The sequence below is a fragment of the Polypterus senegalus genome, chromosome 1 (assembly GCF_016835505.1).
Source record: "Polypterus senegalus isolate Bchr_013 chromosome 1, ASM1683550v1, whole genome shotgun sequence".
NCBI lineage: Eukaryota > Metazoa > Chordata > Cladistia > Polypteriformes > Polypteridae > Polypterus > Polypterus senegalus.
Genome location: NC_053154.1, coordinates 258,013,254 through 258,034,500, shown reverse-complemented (window position 1 = coordinate 258,034,500; position 21,247 = coordinate 258,013,254). Strand labels below are relative to the sequence as shown.

The window sequence follows — 21,247 nt, the reverse complement described above, 5'->3', positions numbered from 1 at the left end:
AGGGCAGCTTCGTCCACCTCCTCCCAACTCTGGCACCCTGACTAGTGGCTGCAGGCTCCTCTTACAGCCCACCCGGAAGTGCTGCAGGTGCTCGTTGACCTACTTCTGGCTGCACTCCCGCCCAGACGGGCTTGTTAAGCCGTGCAGCTCTATGCAGCTCCCCCTGGTGGAGGCCACGGAGCCCAACCAAGATGAGCTCCGGTGTTCCATGAAAGCTGGCCCAACGCAACCCAGGGGGGCTGCCAACAAAGGTTTCCGAGGGACGTAGCATGGCTCCCATGGCTACTCCCCTGGATCTAGTGAAAAAGGGGCATCCCGGCCAGGCATGGTTCCCGACCGTCCGCCACAATTCTTAAATCAAAAAAATAGAACACAAAAGGCATAAAAACAGTTGGGAGCTATCAGTTCAAATTACAATTATCTGCAACATTGGTTAGTCTATATTCTCAGTGTCTAAATAAAGTCTGTCTACTACTTTATCCAAAAAAAGCTAAACAAAAATTAACATAATCTGACCCGACATATTTCCTTATCCATTCACTCATCCATTTTCTGAACCGGCCTCTCAAGTACAGATTCATTGGAAGTCAGAGAAAAATAATTTCTTAAAAAGTTATTTGAATTTTAAAATATATTATTGAAAATTAATTTTTTTCTCCTCAAACTGAAAATATATGCAAGCATACAAAGAGAAACTACAATCTTACATAAAACAGAAGATTTGGACTAATTCATAGACTTTTCTCAAAGACTTATTATGTACAATACTACGTAGCAGGTAAGACAAAATTGTTATGGAACATAACATATTGTTATCAGTATTTTACATTCTAGAAAACTGGTATTGTTACAAGCCAAGTAATAACTACTTACTAGTTATTCTTATTCAGATGAAATACACACAAAAGAAAACAGTCTGTTGTAGGAACTTTTTTTTTTTTTGAGGAAATATAATCAAAGTATATCCACCTGTGATTTTGCTCCAGGTGTCATTGGGTTGCAGAAATTGTTTAAATCCCAAATGTAGATCTCAGAATCATTTGCTCCAGAAGCCAAAAGGTTATTCTGTTTAAAAAAAAAAATGTATTTGATTTTACACAACTTGGCTAATTCACAAATTTTCCCTCAATGTTTGTTTATCTCCTACTTCTTATGCTAATTCAGAACTGTGGTACAATAGATTAGAAAAAAAAATGAAGATTTTTATTATTAATAACAATAAATTGATAATCCAGGATTAATAAAATGGATAAAAAGTTTGTGAAACAGTTAGTTTGATTAACAATAAATGAAGCGATTACTAGTAACTACTACTACTAGTAACTGCCGACTGAAATACAAGGAACTCAAGGATTTTATTTAAGTGCCTATTTACATAATGGTATCATAGCTCTTTACATATATTATACTTAAATAAAACAATAAATAAAAACTATTACAATGAAGTACATAAAAACAAATATAGATAATAATGTTTTACATTTAATTACATAAAACAACATTATATTAAATATACTAAATATATATTTGTAAATAGATCATAAATATATATTGGTGGAAACAAGCAAAATGCTTGATCAAAAAATGAAATCTTTAATTTACATTTAAATAAGTCAAATAACTAAATTTGATGAAGTAAAGGAGGCAAAGAACACTATAGTTTTGGTGCAAAACAGTTCAAGGAATAGGCTCTAAAAGTTTTGCATCTTGCAAAAGATTTATAGAACAGAACTGCTCAAGTAGTGCAAAGATGTTATTGGTATACTAGTTTATCCATAACATAAGAGGTTTCATATCTTAGATGGTAAAGACATGTTCTTCAATTGCTTTTTAAAGCAAATAAGGAACTCTTTCATGTTGTTCAAATTAATTCCAGTATTCTCACCTGAAAGGGATTAAAGTCAAGAGCCCTTACAGGTCCTTTGTGTTTTTCGCATTGCCCTACAATGGTGTCCTTTTCTGTTGCCAAAATTTTTGAGGGGTTGTACACAGTGACTACACCATTATCTCCTCCACCTATAAGCAATCCAGGAGCTTCAGCTTTGTCCATGTCATAATTAACCCAGATCAGACTGTGAAACCTACAAACAGAAAGCATACATATCATGTGTTAAAATTTTAAAGAAATAATATTTAACACCTGTGGATTTCAGTTTAAATAATCATAAGAGTAAATTTGTGTTTTTCGAAAATGCTTGGTTAGTGTTCAAAAAAACATAGAATAAAAAAATTGCTGGAGATAAATGAATGAAAAGCACTATATGTCAGATTTATTTTTTCCATCGTTAATAGGACAAAAAATCAGTTATATTCTACCTCTACAAGAACTTTATTAGTTACAGCATTTTTCATACCTATTTGTAATGGAAAGGGATCCTCTGGGCTTCATGTCAAGTGATGGGTCTGAAAAATCCAACTCAAAAATCTCCAGGGCTGAAGTTGTGCTGAAAGAGGCATCTAGCTGCTGTGCTGAAGTACCTATACAAAACAATAAAATAAGAAGCCATAAAAGACACATACTACAAAAATCCCAAATAGTAATGCCTAAATAAGTATTAAGTATTATATTTTTACTTTTAACATAATATTGTAGATGGGAAAAAAAAACAAAACAGCAAGCAATGTTATGCATTTTGTGGAAATAAAATAAAACTTCGCTCTGGTTTCTTTATCAAAGAGTGATTTAAATAGTAATATATACTGTACAATATATACACACACTGAACATATTATAAAAACTACTGGCCTGCACAAAACTGATATTTTAATACCGCTCTCACCAGTGTTCTGATGGTTTAATTCTGCCTTCACCCACTTGAACATAAAACTTATTTCAGTCCAACAGTGCAATGCACAAAAACAAATCATGCAAAAACTAATTGGAAACACAAACACAAATCATAAAACAGAAAAACAAATTTAATATGCAAAAACAAATCAGAAAATGCAAAAACATATTGAATACACAAAAACAAATCAGAAACAACAAATACAAATTAAGCAGCACACAAACAAAAAAAAAAAAACTGATGAAACCCCGGTTGGCTCTGCACTGCTTTGGATGAGACCGTTTGATTTTAAGCAAATGTTATCATTTCTGTATTTAAAAATACATATACAAGATCTCTTTTACCTTTCAACGTTTTCGCTTCCATTACACCACTCACTGAATAGCTGGGATTTGATCATGATGTATGTTTAGCTTTCACTGTTTTTTCCACCTCAATTGGTTATTCGCTGCTCTTTAGTTTTCATGCTTCTCAATTTGTTTGCACAGTCACCATTTTATTTGCATGCTGTTCCATTTGCCGTTTGATTTTTTTTTGCATATTTTAATTTGTTTTTGCTTTTCTGAAATGTTTCTGTGCTTTCTCATTTGTTTTTCTGTTCTCTCATTTGCTTTTGATTATATCATATTCAATTTGGGTTTTTTTTGCATTTCCAATATTTTTTGCACATTCTTATTTGCTTTTACACATTCAATGTGTTTTTGTATATTCAATTTGTTCTCACATTTTTAAAATTGTGTTTGTACTTTCAATATGGTTTTGTGTTTTCTGATTCATTTTGGCATGATTTAGCATTATTTAAGTTTTTTTTGTGCATTGTACTTCAAGGCTACCATACCCAACCTGAAGAGCTACAACTTAATTCCCATGCCACACACTTTCAAGTCAAGCTCTACAACTCCCAAAGAACTCCGGTTTCATCCCTGGCACATACTGTCAATCAAGTCCAAAATAAACTGAATAAAACCTTTGCCAGAGGCCAGGTTATATTGCTGAATATTCTAACACATACAATCCATACTTTTTTGATATTTAGTCACTTGACACTTTTGGGTTATAAATGTCAGTTTAGTTTGTCCTTTGATAACGATTAATGAGTAACATTCTAAGTCTTGAGATGCTGGACTTGATGCTATTATATGCTAAAACTGAAGCATCCATTGAAGCAAACAAACAGCAGTTGATTTCTTATCAACAAAATAACTGGCATTTACCTGGCCTTTTAATGGGTTTAAAAATGCCTTTTAAAGTAAAGTACTTTTTCATTTAATGTACCTCTTTGTACTGTCACCACCAACATGCAGCTTCATAGCAAGCTACATGTAACTTTCTGAATGACAGGAAACTGCTCTTTTGTCTGTGTTCTGACTGGCTGCTACATGGGCATACAGTATAGTTAACCTAATTCTGGATTATATGAATGTACTGCAGGTATAAAATGAATCAGTACAAGCATGATGAATATTGGAACATACATTGCAATTCTTCCCAGAAGTTTAATTATTGTAAGTTTAAATATTATTTTGTGTGTATGTGTTTTTTTAAAATACCAAGATATGAAACATCACTACCTCAAGTGACCTCTGCTCCAGTGATGGGCATGTCCTCCTCCAAGTCCCCTGACCCTATTTCCTCAAAGGAAGGTGTGTCTGTGGGATTTAGTAGGTCCCTGAAGTTCTCTTTCCACTGCCTGACTATATCCCCAGGTGACATTAGCAGCAATCCATAATTTTCTATTGCCCTGCCAAAACTCCTCCCTTGTCCAAAATTTTTGCATCCGCAACTACCACACTGTCATGCTCCACTTCACCTATTGGTACCTGTCAACTGGCTCAGGACTCCCACAAGCTAACCAAGCTCGAAAGGCATCCTTCTTTAGTCTGAAACCTCCCTTTACCAATACAGTCCATCACCAAGTTTGGAGATTACCAACGCGACAGGCACCAAGGACTTTACATCTGTAGCTCTGCCAACTGTACACCAATATGCACTTTTGTTTTACAAATGTGTCAGTTGGCCTCAAGCAGGCAGCCTGCTATCCTATCCCCCACTGAATCAGCTGAAGTCAAACACAAAATTCTCACGGCTAAAGTCTGTTTATCTGGGACAGAGGAGCCTGGAATTGTATAGGAAAATAACAGTTATTTGAAATACATACATTTCACGTGTGATCCGTGTCTACAACACTTTGTAAATGTGGGACAACAGTAAATGTGAGGCAAGAAGCACTGAACACAAATAAAACAGAAAACTTCTTCATATGTTATAGTAATAACAACAAAATGTTGATGAGAAGTGCATAATGTGTCTGAAATCCAAATATCAAATTAACACTTTCACAAAAGGTATAACAAAACAAGTGTGCTTTAATTCAAGAATAAAACCAAAGAAAAAGAGATTGTTCAATTTACATGTTGCTGTCAAAGTGTGAAAACTGAAACCCAAATATCAATCGATACAAAGTAAAGACATCTGCATGCATACTTTTGCATGTTTCACAGTGGAAATGCATCCGTCTCAGAAATATCTGCTTGCCTGGTGCAGAGGTCAGAACTGCTGCTTCGTAAACAAGACGTTTTCCTGGTTCAATCCCTGGTGACCCGCATTTAGGGACTACTAAGGAGGAACTTAATAATTTTCAAATTGTATAAGTACTGCTCAGAACAAATACAAAATCAAACAAAAAAGGACCAGATGACTTTTATCCTAGAGTACTTAAGGAGTGCATATATAAAAAATTGACACATTTTTCAAGTTATTGTGTACTTCGGAAATTCCTAACGACTGGAAAATAGCTAATATTACCCCATTATATAAAAATGGTGATCGAGCAGCGCTAAATAACTTGCAGTATGTTTGGATGGATGGAGACAGACAGAACATTAGATCTCCCAGAAGGAAATCAGGTTAGTTTAAATGAATACATAAATAGATGGAGAAGTAATAAATAAATAAATAAATAAATAAATAAATCAGATAGATATGTACACACACACACACTTTGTTCTGAATACAAACTGGAAAGAAAAGTTTTGACTTAGCTGTCACAGTCACAGTGAGACATTATGCAGATGTATAGCTGTTGGTATAAAGGAGCCACAGTAGCGTTTCTTGACACACTTCTGATGAATAATTTGTTGGCTGAAAGTGTGTCAGAGAGAGAATGTGTAGCATTGTTCATATTGACATTCAGTTTTGTTTTATCTATCCTTCGCTACTACCTCCATGGGGTCCAGAGTGCATCCTATAACTGAGCTTGCCCTTTTAATTATCTTGTTGATTCAGTGGGCCAGCCCAGCACACCATTATATATATTGTTAGTCAATTGGAGCTCTGGGATATGCTAGATACAACTGGCCATGAGTAAACACTTCTGCCGCAGATCAGTTCCTACTTTTCTTAGAGGCTGATCTTTGCTTTTGTTAATGGTCACTGCAAAAAAAAAATTTTACATGACAATGTATTATTTTGAACTGAAACACATAATTAGGAGGAATAACGGGAATTTCAGGTATAAATGTAATATCACCCTAATGGTAGCTTCAATCAAATATGAATTTAACGTTTTGATCTGTAGTCTTGTACCATTACAAAGTTTTGGAGGGTTAGATCAAAAGCAATACACATTGAATCATTGACAATTACAGGCTGCACATTTACATGATGTATACAATCAACTGAATGTTTTAATTGGGACACACAGTTATGACAAAGAAAATAATTGATAATTGCCTTTGATATAATTGCGATTATTAATTTCAATTATCAGTACAATCAAAAATGCACCTTGTGTTTCCAACCGCATATTTGAACAACTAAATTGAAACTAAAGCATGGTGAACAAGATATTACAGAGTCAAGTTTTGTGTTGCAAGCAAACAAAGCTGTAGACTTAAAACAAATATTACATTCAAACCAATTAATGTTAGTAGAGACCTAGAAGTATGCCTCAATAAAAACAAGCAAAAACAAAACCAGATACTGAAAATGAACTATTTTAAGATGATTCTATTGTTTGATCATTCATGGTGAATAAAATGTACTTTTGGAAGAAAGTTATCAATTCCAATTTAACTAGAGTAAAGCAAAAAACAAAGGCCAAAGTATTGTAAAAACAGAAAAGAGAAGAATGTTTTTCTCCATTGTACAATTCACTTTTCTACATTCCCATCTTAATATTCACTCATGTAGCACGTAGAATGTTAAATGTGGGGTCAAAAGAAGAAGAAATATGACAGCATGTTACATATCCTTGTAGACACACCAGTTTCAATAAACTTTTTATATTATCATGTGCTTTCCCTTGTTTTTTATGTTAGTCTGTCACCTAAGCTTCTCCCCTTTACAAACATGATGCTAACATTAGCTCTCTTGTATTATGTGAACTTGATGTGCACTCAGATTAGTGCCGCTTTTCAAACCTTCTTTTTCTTTGCTCAGAAACAGGCCCTAAGCCAATGTGTAACAACTCTGTAGGTAAACTTTACAGTTTGTGGCATTTTAACCATTAATCTGTACAGTACACAACATGCCACATTCTAAGAGAATGCATTTATTATTGACACTTTCAAAGGCTTTGTCATTTTCAGTACAAAGAAAAACTAAAGAAAAATTGATTCTACAGCGTTCTGGCATACACAATGATAAACACTTGGGGTGAAGCATGGGAGGGGGCCCTGGGATTAGGACTACAACTAACAAATATTTTGATAATCTATTATTAGTTATTTTGTTGATTAATCGATTAGTTAGACTGCAAAAAAAAATAAAAATTAAAAAGATTTCTTATTTTCATTTGAAATTAAATGATTTAAGTGCATGAAATGGAACTTTTCACCAAAAAACAGGTTTGTATAAAATTTTCAGAAAACTATTTTTAAAAAATTAACTACTTGTAGATATTTTGAACAAAATATTAGGTTTTGATGATAAATAACAATTATAATTATATTTAAATTTTTTTTTTCTATGAAAGTAATGATTTACTGACAAAGCATCATGAAAATATCTGACCACTACAATATTCCACCACAGCAACATGCCTTTTCTGCTACATAAAAAAATGAATGTTTAAGCTAGTGACTAATTACATATTTTTATCATGAAGTGTTTTATTTGCACTGTAGAGACCAACACAATTGTTGATTTTCAAGTTAGCTGGTCATGGGTTGGCTTTGTTTTGTGTCTCATTATTGTTTGGCTGCTCATTAGGGAAAGAAATAATGTGTCCGAGTCATGTCAATTAAAACTAAGGCAAAACAAGTTAATCAGCATCAAAATAGCTCACTAATTAAGAAGATGGTTAGAATAAAAACTTGCAGCCACCGTGGCCCACCAGAACTGGAGTTGGACACACCATCTGTTGCTAATTTAAAATAATTTTAGTTTTATTTCAGTTAAGCCTTTTTAGCTATCTTGAAAGTTTTGCTTTTTCATCTCAATAATGTTTACAAAAATGTTTTTTACATAGATGATTTTACTTTACTACTTTTTTGGGGTCACAGGAAATGCCACTACAAAGGATATGAACTCAATAGAACTATTTTGAATAATGGCCAGCCTATTGGTGTTCCAAACCAGAACACTGCTGGTATCATGGGATCAGCAATTGCCATTACATTCTTCATCATTACTCAGACAATGCCCCATAAAGTCAAGCACTAGCACCTACCTGTTTCTGATTTATACATTTCCTAAGAAAGTCTCCATCCTATTTCTCAAACCCTCCTAATTTAAATAACGTACCTAGATTGTCGCCACTCGGACATCTCGCCCTTCCCAGTCAATACCCACACATCTATTGAATATACTCATACTTTGCTGATCATCTATCTTGATCTTGTGTATGGGCTACTCAAATCTAAGCTAGCCCTAAGCTTTGATATTATATAATAGTTCTCCAAAGTTCCCTCAGTACAGCTAGGTGGGGCCTAAACAATACAGTAGTTCAATCACAGGAGGAAAGAGAATCCCCAGGCCTCCTCATCTGCAAAGTGTTATTACTAATACTCTGAAGTAAATGGAATCCACCCAGAACTCCCCACTCCACCTGATACAGTAAATAACAACACACATTTTGTCTCTTCTTAGCCTAGTTAACACACACTGACATATGCATAGATTGAGAGTTGAACAATTCCACAATGCTTATTCCAATCAAGAGTTGAGGGGCAGACTTGACGTTGGCTGTATTGGGCACAAGGTAATTGTTATGAGACAAGGTCTGCTGCAATTACTGTGACTAAAAGAATCAAGAGACAATAACACAAGATGCAAATCAAACACAGGTCAGGCAGGGTCAAAACACAGAAGATCAAAAAGATACATGAGTGAACAAAGTATTGGGCAAGACAAAAAGTGGATCAAAAGCCCAAAATGAAATATAGCATTTGGCCTACTTGGTAAGCAAAGTAACTCTCTCTAAAGATTGAATTTTATCCAACTAGGGAATAACACCACACAGAGTCTTCATCATATTTAAAGTGGAACGTCTGCTAAAGGCACCAATATGTCAGACACCTGATGGGACTCTGTATCGTGCAAACAAATGGCCTGAAAATAAAATAAATCATAAAATATATCCCAAAAAGCCTGTAACATGTAATACTACAATCACAAACCTCACTCACACATACATCAACATAGGCTCGTGAACAAATTTAAAACAGCAGTCCTCATAACTTTATTAGGATGCAAAGAAAAGAAATATTTGAAAACTATAAATATTATGAAATAAATATTATGAAAACCGGTTGTTACAAGTGAAAAAAAGGATTCACAAAATACACATGGGCTGTTAAAGTAAGAACTCACCCAAAAATCACTGTTTTGAAAGGAAATTTAAATGCCGTTTCAATCCTGGACTTTTTAATTCCATTTTAAATCATCTGCCTCATCTACCCATTGTCTGCATAAGTTAGCAACATTCTTCATGTGCCTATGCTGGCTGCCCACCCACTTGCAAAGTGACAAGCATATGCACTAAATTTATGGGTTCTTGATGCACCCCTTTCCTACTGTGTTACTGTGCTTTTTAAATCCCCATTTTAAATGCAAGTTTCTGATTTTAAATGTCTTTGAGTTAACTTCATTGCTGTATTACATTACAAGTGATTATTATCTAATACTGTATGTCTTATATGAAAAATAATGACAGATTTTTAACCAAATTCCCACTATGTTCATTCGTAATCCCAAACTGGCTATTGTGGGTGTAAGCATCGAGTGTTTCCTGGGCACTGCTGATAATTTGCACTGGGCTTGGTGCAAGGACATCAGCTGGCACACATTCCCTTTCAGCATTTCAGATTCAAAATTATAGTACAGTATCTATTTTGTACAGTACCTTAACTAAATGTTATTTGCCTTTAATTTATTTAAACAAACTAAACAATAAACACATTCAAAACAGCAATCATTTCTAAGTGAGAAATAACTTAAATATCCAAACGAGCAGAGTAAAGAAGGTAAGCATGATGACCAAAGTCATGGGGCCAGCTGAAAACCAAAGTCTCCAGCTAATGTTTTTTTTTTAGAAAATATGGGTGAACAGCACCAAGGGATCTGAAGAAACACATAAACCCACCAACCACTGCTTGTCTCTCTCTTCCACTTTCCTACTGTGTCAGTGCCCAGAACCACTTAAAACCCTCCACTGCCTCTGCCCTGAGAAAACTACATTGAACAACTAGGCACGCAAGACTCCCAAAACCATACCTCCAAGGATTAAAGGAGCATTACTAGAACATATATAGTAAGTCTGTCCACCATGCCATGATTATGGTCGTGTGGGGGGCCGCTTAAATACTTAATGATACTAATAAAGTGTAGCCTGCAAATGTGTTAAAAATTAATGCTTGTTTAAATTGCAAATATAGCCACTCATGTATTCTACATACAATTATGCATGCTAACTAATTTTATAATACATTTATGCTTTCACGTCACCATCAAATAGTAAAGCAACAACTTAAATTTGTTCATTAATTTGCCAAAAATACCTGTTGCCAAATATACTGGATGTTGTAATGAAGAACTCCATGCTTGATTGGCTGTCCTCAGGATTTCTTTAAGCTTCATTGTGAATCTGCTAAAAAAATAAGATAAATGCTATAAAAGCAGGTGGTGCAGATGACTTGATTTACTAACAAAAAAAAAAAAAAATCACTGTTATTCCAGACAGACAGACAGATAGATACTTTATTAATCCCAAGGGGAAATTCACATAATCCAGCAGCAGTATACTGATACAAAAAAAAATATATTAAATTAAATAGTAATAAAAATGAAAAATTAAAAAAAATAAAAAAGCAGACAATAGCTTTGAATAATGTTAGCATTTACTCCCCCAGGTGGAATTGAAGAGTCGCATAGTGTGGGGGAGAAGGACAGGGACAAAAGGAGCAGAGGATGGATGGTGTTGAAGGCGCTAGAGAAGTCCAAAAACATAATTCTTACAGCACCACTGCCTCACTGCCTCTGACCAAGTGGGAGAGGGTTCGGTGTAGCATATAGATGATGGCATCCTCCGCTCCCACCTTCTCCTGGTATGCAAACTGCAGTTATCGGCAACATCTCATTTACCTCATTTTCACAATAGCCTGGATCATTTTGTAATTTCATATGTGAGATGTATCACATAAACGGTGCTAGTTCTTTTTACTGTAACAATACTTACGTACTTACAATACGAGTTGGTCTTGTCCGATGCGAGAGATGGACGTCTGAAGTGGAGCTCCGCTAGCAGTGGTGCTATTTTTCATATTATTTGCTTATTATTCTGAGATATCCTGTATTTATTCAACCCGAGAGGGACCGCTACAGTATATGTAAACACATATAAACATGGCCAACAAGAAGGAGGGTCCGAAAGAATCGAAGACTAAAGCTACATCCAAGCTGCGATCAGCAAGCCCTAGTTCGAGATACGGCCTCTCAGAGACAGACCTGGATCAGATGGGCGAAAGTACAGACTCCTCGGGACCATGGTCCGCTACATCGTCGCCGGCTGAGAGCGAAAAGGGGAGCGAAGGTGCGAGCATGAGTGCAGATGTGGATAGCTCGCCGATTGGAGAGGATTACCTGAAACTGGAAAAGGCCGGGAGGTCCGCGGCTTCAGTTACGCAATCGCGGGACTGGAGCAGCGGGACACCGGCTTCAGCAGAGTCTGCTGCTTCATCTACGGTACAAGAAGGCACATTTGAGCTATCTGAACTGAAAGTGTTGCTCGCTGAGCTCAGGCAAGATATAAAGAAAAGCGAGAAGGCTAATGAGAAAGCAACGGCAAAGGCACTTGAGAGACTGAAACAGGAATTAAAACAGGAGATGAAACAGGCCAATGAATGTCTGCGACAGGAAATCCAACAGGAAATCCAACAGGCAAATGAAAGGCTGCGTCAAGAAGTACAACTTGAACTTCGACAGGTGCTGGGTAAAATTGAAGAGCGCATTGAGAAAAACTCGCTAAACTGAGCACGCTTGCTGATCGATTGGAGCATCTTAGTGAGACATTCACGAATCGGATCGAAATAGCGAACATCTAGCTGCCAGTGCCGAGGAAAGAGCAGTAAATGTCAGTTCGGAATGTAAAAAACTCGGAGAAAAACTTGGAGACAGACTGGCTGCTTTAGAAGATGGGAATAGAAGGTATAATGTCAGAATTGAAGGCCTGCGGAGAATCGAGAAAGTTTAAACCCGTGAAATTCGCAACTGAACTTTTTCTAAAATAATCGGGGCGACTTTAAAGCAGAATCTGAGATAGCAGCGGCTTACGCGTCACGCTGATCAAACACCGTCAGACCCGACCAAGATCTTTTATAGTTCGTTTTGAACGATTATCATTTAAGTTAGAGGTGATGGAACTCCTCAGGAAAAAAGGAAGATATTATATATGAAGATTGCCACATTCGCGTCTTCCCTGACTTCTCTCCAGCAACAGCTATCAAACGCCGCCTTCTATAATATTAAACAGCGCTACGGCAAGCCAATGTCAAATCGGCCTCCTGTATCCGGCAAAACTGAAAGTGGAATGGCAGGGTCATTTCTATGTTTTCGCTAGCAAGGAGGAGGCAGAAAATGAGTTAAGAAAGCTGATCCGGGACTATTCTGATACATAATTGTGAGTCATGGCGGTAAATGATAAAGCTAGGATTAATAATCTACTGTCTGATCTATTTGTTTTAAAATACGGGTTTTTATCAGCATATATTCTCATATTCTTATATTATTATTACTTACTTATTACTTATCATTACTTAGTATTACTAGGGCTAAATGTTTATGTTTTATTGTGCTTAATTACGTTTTCCTCCTCTTTTTTCTTTTCTAATTATTTCATGTGTACCCTAAATGAGACTGTTCAATATCATACCCTTGGTTTGCTGTTATTGCTATTACTGCATTAAGACTTGTTATGCTTGTTTTGGACACATCTTTAACACCATCACCTGGGTTTATTATCTGGGGATATCATCTTAATGCACTAAAATTGATGAAGATTATATGTATATATATATATATATATATATATATATATATATATATATATATATATATATATATATATATATATATATATATATAGTGCAAAATTCTTTTCTTTTTTTTTTTTCCTCTTTTAAAGACTATATTGGTAACAGATATCTCTATCTTTTAACCTTAAAGCGCCACTGCATGGGGGCTTGATGTGCTTTGGGCGTGCTCTGTCTCTGGGTATGTCAGAGGACTGGGACTGCATGAAGTGGGTTTTAGCCTCACCTGGGGAGGCAAAAAGGGAGGGTGGGGGGTTAAGGGGGGAAGAGAAAGAGAGCAGGCTTGATCTATATCTAATCTATCATCTCAATCTTTATAATTATAACTATCAACGTAATAATAAGCTGCATGGCAACAACTCTTGGGGGAATAGGAAATTAAGACCTAAACTATTTCACTTCCAGTTAAGACTATAATATGACACCAAAAACTCAGAATCAGTGTCTCCATGATGGGACAGTTAACTTCGTAAGCTGGAATGTTAAAGGCCTGAATCACGAATTAAAGAGAAAGAAAGTACTTTCTCACCTAACAGGTCTAAATGCTAAAATAGTATTTTTTACAGGAAACCCACTTACTAAGTAAGGATCAGTTCCGCTGCAAAAGACTGGACTGGCCAAATGTTCCATTCTAGTTTTACAAAGAAAACTAGAGGGGTGGGAATTCTCATACATAGAACAGTACCATTTGTAGCATCAGATGTAGTATTGGATCCTGAAGGGAGATATGTGATGGTCATGGGAGACTTATCTAACTGTAAAATGATTTTGATAAATGTTTATGCACCTAATGTTGATGATAAGGAATTTATACAAAATTTATTTGCATCCATTCCCAATCTGAACACTCATAAACTTATAATGGCTGGGGACTTTAATTGTGTTCTAAATCCACTTTTAGATAAGACTTCCTCCACAGGGGAACGCAACTAACACCGCAAAGATAATTACAAAGTTTATAACTGATCACAACTTATCAGATCCCTGGAGGTTTTAAACCCAAATTCAAGAACATATTCTTTCTACTCACCAGTACATCATTGCTACTCAAGGATTGATTACTTCTTTATAGATAATAACTTCTTGCCTAAGATTAAATCTTGTAAATACGATGCTATTGTTATTTCAGACCATGCTCCGATGATCTTGGAGCTGAAATTACTAAGCCCCATACACTCACCCGCAGATGGCGTCTCAATCCGCTTCTATTAGCTGACGAGAATTGTACTGAATTTATATCCAAACAAATTGAATTCTTTCTAGAGACAAATACATCCCCTGAGATCTCTGCAGGAATACTCTGGGAAACTCTTAAGGCCTTCTTAAGAGGACAGATTATCTCATATCTTTCCCACAGAAATAAATCCGCGAAGAAAGTAGCAGAGATAAAAAGCGAAATTACTAAAATAGATGAAGAACATGCCAGACTACCAAGCGAGACTCTACATAAGAGGAGGCAGGCTCTACATTCAGAATTAAACCTCTTGACAACTAAAGAAACCGAACAACTAATTTACAAATCCAGACATCATTATTATGAACATGGAGAGAAAGCTAATAAGCTTTTAGCGCAACAAATTCACAAGCAAGATGTGCAAGCAATCTCGTAATTACTAACACGAATGGAGATAAAATCATCGAACACAAAAATATAATGTACACTTTTAGAGACTACTATAAATCCCTATATACTACTGAGTTTAAAGAAGACAATATACAATCTAATGCATTTCTGGATAAATTACAGATACCACAAATTGGCGCTTTTAGTGTGGAGGAGCTCGATAAACCTCTGTCATTATCAGAATTACTGGATGCTATAAAGTCACTCCAAGGTGGAAAAGCAGCAGGCCCTGATGGCTACCCTGCAGAGTTTTACAAGAAATTCTCCGCTCAGCTAGCTCCCTCCTATTAGCAACATTTACAGAAGCCAGAGATAACCAATCTCTTCCACAAACCTTTCGCCAAGCACTAATCACTGTCTTTCCAAAACAAAATAAGGACTTATTACAATGTGCATCATACAGACCAATTTCACTTCTGAATAACGACGTTAAAATACTCTCTAAAATCATAGCTAGAAGGATGGAGAAAGTGCTCCCTCAGTAATATCACAAGACCAAACTGGATTTATTAGGGGCCGACACTTATCTTCAAATCTTCGACCTGTTTAATGTAATATACTCACCAACTAAATCAAACACCCCAGAAATATTATTATCATTGGATGCAGAAAAAGCATTCGACATGATTGAATGGAAATACCTTTTTACTATTTTGGAGAAGTTTGGGTTTGGCCCAACATTTGTGCATGGATTAAATTACTGTATACTAACCCAGAAGCTTCAGTTTGCATCAATAACATTTGCTCAGACTACTTTAAACTAGAACGTGGCACAAGACAAGGATGCCCTTTGTCACCACTGCTGTTTGCAATTGCCATTGAACCACTGGCAATACATTGTCGAAATACTGATCAGATAAAGGGGATTAGCAGAGAAGGACTGGAACAGAAAATCTCATTATATGCAGATGACATGGTACTGTATATATCGGACCCAGAAAATTCTGTGCCTGCAGTCTTAGCAGCACTCACAGAATTTCAAAAGCTCTCTGGTCTCAGAATTAATCTGAATAAAAGTGTACTCTTTCCGGTGAATTCGCAAGCATATAATATTAGATTAGACACCCTTCCTTTTATCATTGCAGAACAGTTTAAATACCTCGGGTAAACATCACAAGTAAACATAAAGCTCTTTATCAACAAAATTTCGTGTCTGCATGGAAAAAATTAAACAAGACTTGCATAGATGGTCAACCCTTCATCTCACACTAGCTGGAAGAATTAACACTGTTAAGATGAATATTCTTCCTAAGCTCCTTTTTATTTCAAAACATACCAATATACATTAATAAATCGTTCTTTAAGCAATTAGATTCAACAATAACCTCATTTATTTGGAATTCTAAACATCCACGCATCAAAAGAGCGACCCTACAAAGACAAAAGGCAGAAGGCGGCATGGCTCTACCTAACTTCCAGTTTTATTACTGGGCAAATATACAGTCGATAAGAACCTGGACACAAATAGAAGAACATACACAGGCATGGACCGCAATAGAAGTAAAATCCTGCAGTACTTCTTTGTATTCCTTGCTTTGTGCTCCAATAAACACACGCTATCGGCAATACACTAATAACCCAATTGTGCTCCACTCACTTAGAATCTGGAACCAATGTAGAAAGCATTTTAAGACGGAGAAGCTTCTTTCTGTGGCACCCTGCAAAAGAACCACCTCTTTCAACCCTCACAAACATATGCAGTTTTAATATCTGGAAAAAATTTGGAATTAACTTGCTTAGAGATCTTTATATAGACAACGTCTTTGCATCCTATGAACAATTACATTCCAAATTTAACATTCCAGCTACAAATTTCTTTCACTATCTTCAAATCAGGAACTTTGTTAAACAGAACCTTCCAGATTTTCCTCATCTTGCACCCTCATCCACGCTGGAAAAATTATTGCTCAATTTCAAGGAGTTAGACTCCATCTCTACAATATATAAAATCCTTTTACAATCCCTTCCTTTCAAAGATCCAAGAGGACACTGGGAAAATGACCTCTCAATTAATATATCAGAAAAGGAGTGGAAAGTAGCAATGCAGAGAATTCACTCAAGCTCCATATGCGCAAAGCATACAATTATACAACTCAAAATTATATATCGAGCACATCTGTCTCGACTAAAACTCTCAAAATGTTTCCAGGGCATGATCCAACCTGCGAACGTTGCAACCAAGCCCCAGCCTCACTAGGTCACATGTTCTGGGCCTGCTCCAAATTAACATTATTCTGGACAAAAAATTTTAATTACCTCTCAGACAGTCTTGGACTCACAATCCCTCCTAACCCATTAACAGCTGTGTTTGAGGTTCTTCCAGAGGGTCTTAACACTAGAATTACCAGTAAACTGTAGTTGCATGGTTTGTTTAGAAAGTATTGTTTTTTTTTTTTATTTATTATTTATTAATTTTATTACAATCAATACATAGCAATCAAGTTTTTACAAAAAAAAATAATTATGCTAAGAACAGATCGATCCCCACCCCTGAGAGAGAGAGCAAGCCAAACGGTGTAAAATTTAAGGCTTGTAAAAATACCTAAATCAACAAATTCTCTGTGCTTTATAAAATCATTTCAAAATATTACTGATTAGATCCTGCCATGTTTTGAAAAAAGTCTGCACAGATCCTCTAACTGAGTATTTGATTTTTTCCAATTTTTAAATAATATAACACGTCAGTTTCCACTGACTTAAAGAGGAGAGTTTGGGTTCTTCCAGTTTATCAGAATAAGTCTACGTGCCAACAGTGTAGTGAATGCAATCACAATTTGTTTGTCTTTCTCCACCTTAACACTAGAATTACCAGAGCCTACGAAAAAACTCGTAATTCCGTCCCACCTTAAACTGCTTCTTAAATCCCTTCACACCTCTCCGCCAGCGCCCTTTGTCTTCTAAATGTGCTGATAAAGAGAAGTCGGCTATTCCATCCCCCCACCAATTTAGAACGTGCACGAACTTCTCTCAGCTCATGCCTTGATTGAGTATCTGGGAGTGAAGTGGAGTTTTAGAGTGGAAATAATAGATCGTTGTTTGGAACACACGCATTTCATGTCTGTTCCGTTTCTACAGTAATCTGTGTCAACACATTGTTAAAACAGAAACTTTTTATATTCTAGTAGTAGATGACAAAATGTAGGCATAAACTATATAATGTATGAAGCCTGAAGTCCAAAGAGCAAAGAAACATTTTCACAAGAATAACACAATTGCACTTTTATTCAAACATATAACTGCAGAAACAAAAAGCCGCCTTAACATGCGACATTGACACTAGTTTACCGTAACTGACACCGTGGCTCAATAGACTCAGCCCATGCTTGGGAATTAAGGGGTCGCGGGTTCGATCCTGCGCCCCTCCGTTTTGAGAAGTAAACTGCTCTTGTCTTACTGTTTTAGAATAAAAGCATACATTTGATTTCAGTCTGTAACAGCGGTGCAGTTTATGATCCTTGTAAAGGTTAGCTTTTTTTATTCACTTTTCACTCTCTCAGTGGCGTTCAGAATCAATCCATACAACCCCATCTGACACGGCTGTTTCACTAAAGACGCTATAGCTCTGCAGTGTACCACGATGCATACTAGCACAATCACACCCCCCCCCCCCCGGTTCTAACACACAAACGCTGGCGAAGCTGCCTTCTTCGTATCTCACCGTCACTTGCTTTTCGTTTTATTGAGTGTTCCTGCCAGTCCCCGCATGTTGCTGTATGCTTTTTCTTTTGTACTACAGGACATGCAGAGGAAAGAATGGTAAAGACCAGTAACTTCGGCACTATATGCAATCATCAGACACTCCCCATCTGCCCGTGTCGTTCAAACACAGGAACATATATTGGTGTAAAGTATAACAAAAGTGCACTTTTATTCAAGTGCACTTTTTCCATCGCTTTTCCTGTAAGAAGCAGTGTACACACTTCTCTATGCTGTGGTTTCTATTACACACCTGAAAGAAAGAGACAATACATGTGAAAATATAATCGCACTAATGCAATATTATTTGAAAACGAACAGCGTCAGATCGGGTGTCAATTTATGCAGGAACTGGAAATTCTCTGATGCGGGACCTTCCCCCAGGGAAGAAAGTACAGTGTCAGGAGCTCATTCAGTGTAATAGAAACCATAGCACAGAGAGGTGTGTACACGGCAACAAGTACACGTGTCGTAGATGTAGGAAGGGCGGTCCTTGGGTGTGTGGAACTGTTAATATTTGAATGTGATGATTTCATATAGCACGGAATGAAAATCTGCACTTCTTAGCATTGCACCATGCAAGCTGTCGTTATCAATCGCCTACTGTAACTTGCTTTCTTTTTTCTTCAGTTATACAGGTAGTTTTGAATAAAAGTGCACTTGTTTTGTTTAGAAAATGAAGTGTCTGCGTGCACTTTTCGTGGCATTACACGTGTATTTTTGAGCATGCCAGTTTGAGCAGTATAAAAAGTATTGAAAAGTATAACAAAACAACGGGCAGATGGGGAGTGTCTGATGATTGCATATAGCGCCAAACTTACTGCCCTTTACTATTCTCTCCTCTGCGTGCCCTGGAGTACAAAAGAAACAGAATACAGGCGCTATAGCTCTGTGCTGTACCACGATGCATACTAACGCCCCCACCGGTTCTGACACAGGCGCTGGCGAAGCTGCCTTCTTCGTATCTCACCGTCCACTTGATTTTCTTTTTATTCAGTTTTATTGAGTGTTCCTGCCAGTCCCTGCATGTTGCTGTATGCTGGATAGAGAGAAGTGTGTACACTGCTTCTTACAGGAAAAGGCGATGGAAAAAGTGCACTTGAATAAAAGTGCACTTTTGTTATACTTTTACACCAATATATGTTCCTGTGTTTGAACGACACGGGCAGATGGGGAGTGTCTGATGATTGCATATAGCCGAAGTTACTGGTCTTTACCATTCTTTCCTCTGCATGTCCTGTAGTACAAAAGAAAAAGCATACAGCAACATGCGGGGACTGGCAGGAACACTCAATAAAACGAAAAGCAAGTGACGGTGAGATACTGAAGAGGCAGCTTCACCAGCGTTGTGTGTCAGAACCGGCGGGGTTGTGATTGTGCGTTAGTATGCATCGTGGTACACTGCAGAGCTATAGCGCGTCTTTAGTGAAAACAGCCGTGTCAGATGGGGTTGTATGGATTGATTCTGAACGCGAATGAAAAGTGAATAAAAAAAAAAAGCTAACCTTTACAAGGATCATAAACTGCACCGGCTGTTACAGACTGAAATCAAATGTATGCTTTTATTCTAAAACAGTAAGACAAGAGCAGTTTACTTCTCAAACGGAGGGGCGCAGGATCGAACCCGCGACCCCTTGATTCCCAAGCGGGGGCTGAGTCTATTGAGCCACGGTGTCAGTTACGGTAAACTGTTGTCAATGTCGCATGTTAAGGCGGCTTTTTGTTTCTGCAGTTATATGTTTGAATAAAAGTGCAATTGTGTTATTCTTGTGAAAATGTTTCTTTGCTCTTTGGACTTCAGGCTTCATACATGCGGTGTTCACTGGCTGTTCAAACTGTTCTCTATACAGCCTCCAGTTAATCCAAAATGCCGCTGCAAGAATTATTACAAGAACAAGAAAATATGAACACATAACCCCAGTTCTTAAATCTTTACACTGGCTCCCAGTTAAATTTAGGCAGATTTCAAAATCCTCCTTTTAACATATAAAGCATTAAACGCCAAGGTCCGCTTACTTGTCTGAACTTATCATGACTTACAAACCTGAGCGCACATTAAGATCTCAAGATGCCGGTCTGCTTAGGATTCCAAGGATTAATAAAATAACAGTGGGAGGTCGAGCTTTTAGTTACAGGGCCCCTAAACTGTGGAATGGTCTTCCTGCTTCCATAAGAGATGCCCCCTCGGTCTCAGCCTTTAAATCCCGGCTGAAGACTCACTACTTCAGTTTAGCATATCCTGACTAGAGCTGCTGATTAACTGTACATACTGCATCTCTGTTGTTAGTCATTAGCACTATAACATAAGTAACATGATAATTATATTTGAATACTAACCCTCACCTATTCTGTTTCTTTTCTCGGTACCCAAATGTGGCCATTGGTGCCACGCCCACCTGCCAAGTTGTTTGCCTGCCTATGGTAAAGTCATCCCTGATGGAGGATCACAGGAATCATGGGAAAGAGAGGTCCTTTCATCGGAGCAATGTTTCAGCCGTGGCATGGCCAAATGGAGATGCAGCTAGATGGATGAGGTCTCCAGGACTCTAAAATATCGAAACCTAATTATGTCATATCATCTACTGTTAAACCGTAATTCTAAAATTTTT

At 36.9% G+C, this 21,247-nt stretch overlaps 1 protein-coding gene across 6 annotated transcripts in view; it reads right to left on the bottom strand.

Annotated features, from left to right (window-relative positions):
- sec31b (SEC31 homolog B, COPII coat complex component) overlaps nt 1–21,247 on the bottom strand; it is a 127,391-nt gene that overhangs the window by 84,641 nt on the left and 21,503 nt on the right. For 5 of the 6 annotated variants that reach the window (XM_039772602.1, XM_039772560.1, XM_039772587.1 and 2 more), the window contains exons 2-5: nt 10,790–10,875; nt 2,355–2,478; nt 1,886–2,081; nt 970–1,065 (exon numbers count right to left, since the gene is read on the bottom strand). In XM_039772602.1, the coding sequence (XP_039628536.1) occupies nt 970–1,065; nt 1,886–2,081; nt 2,355–2,478; nt 10,790–10,868 (495 nt within the window). In that variant the 5' untranslated portion in view covers nt 10,869–10,875. Of the gene's footprint in view, nt 1–969; nt 1,066–1,885; nt 2,082–2,354; nt 2,479–10,789; nt 10,879–21,247 lie in introns of all 6 variants that reach the window. The other variant, XM_039772569.1, reaches the window with a different exon arrangement.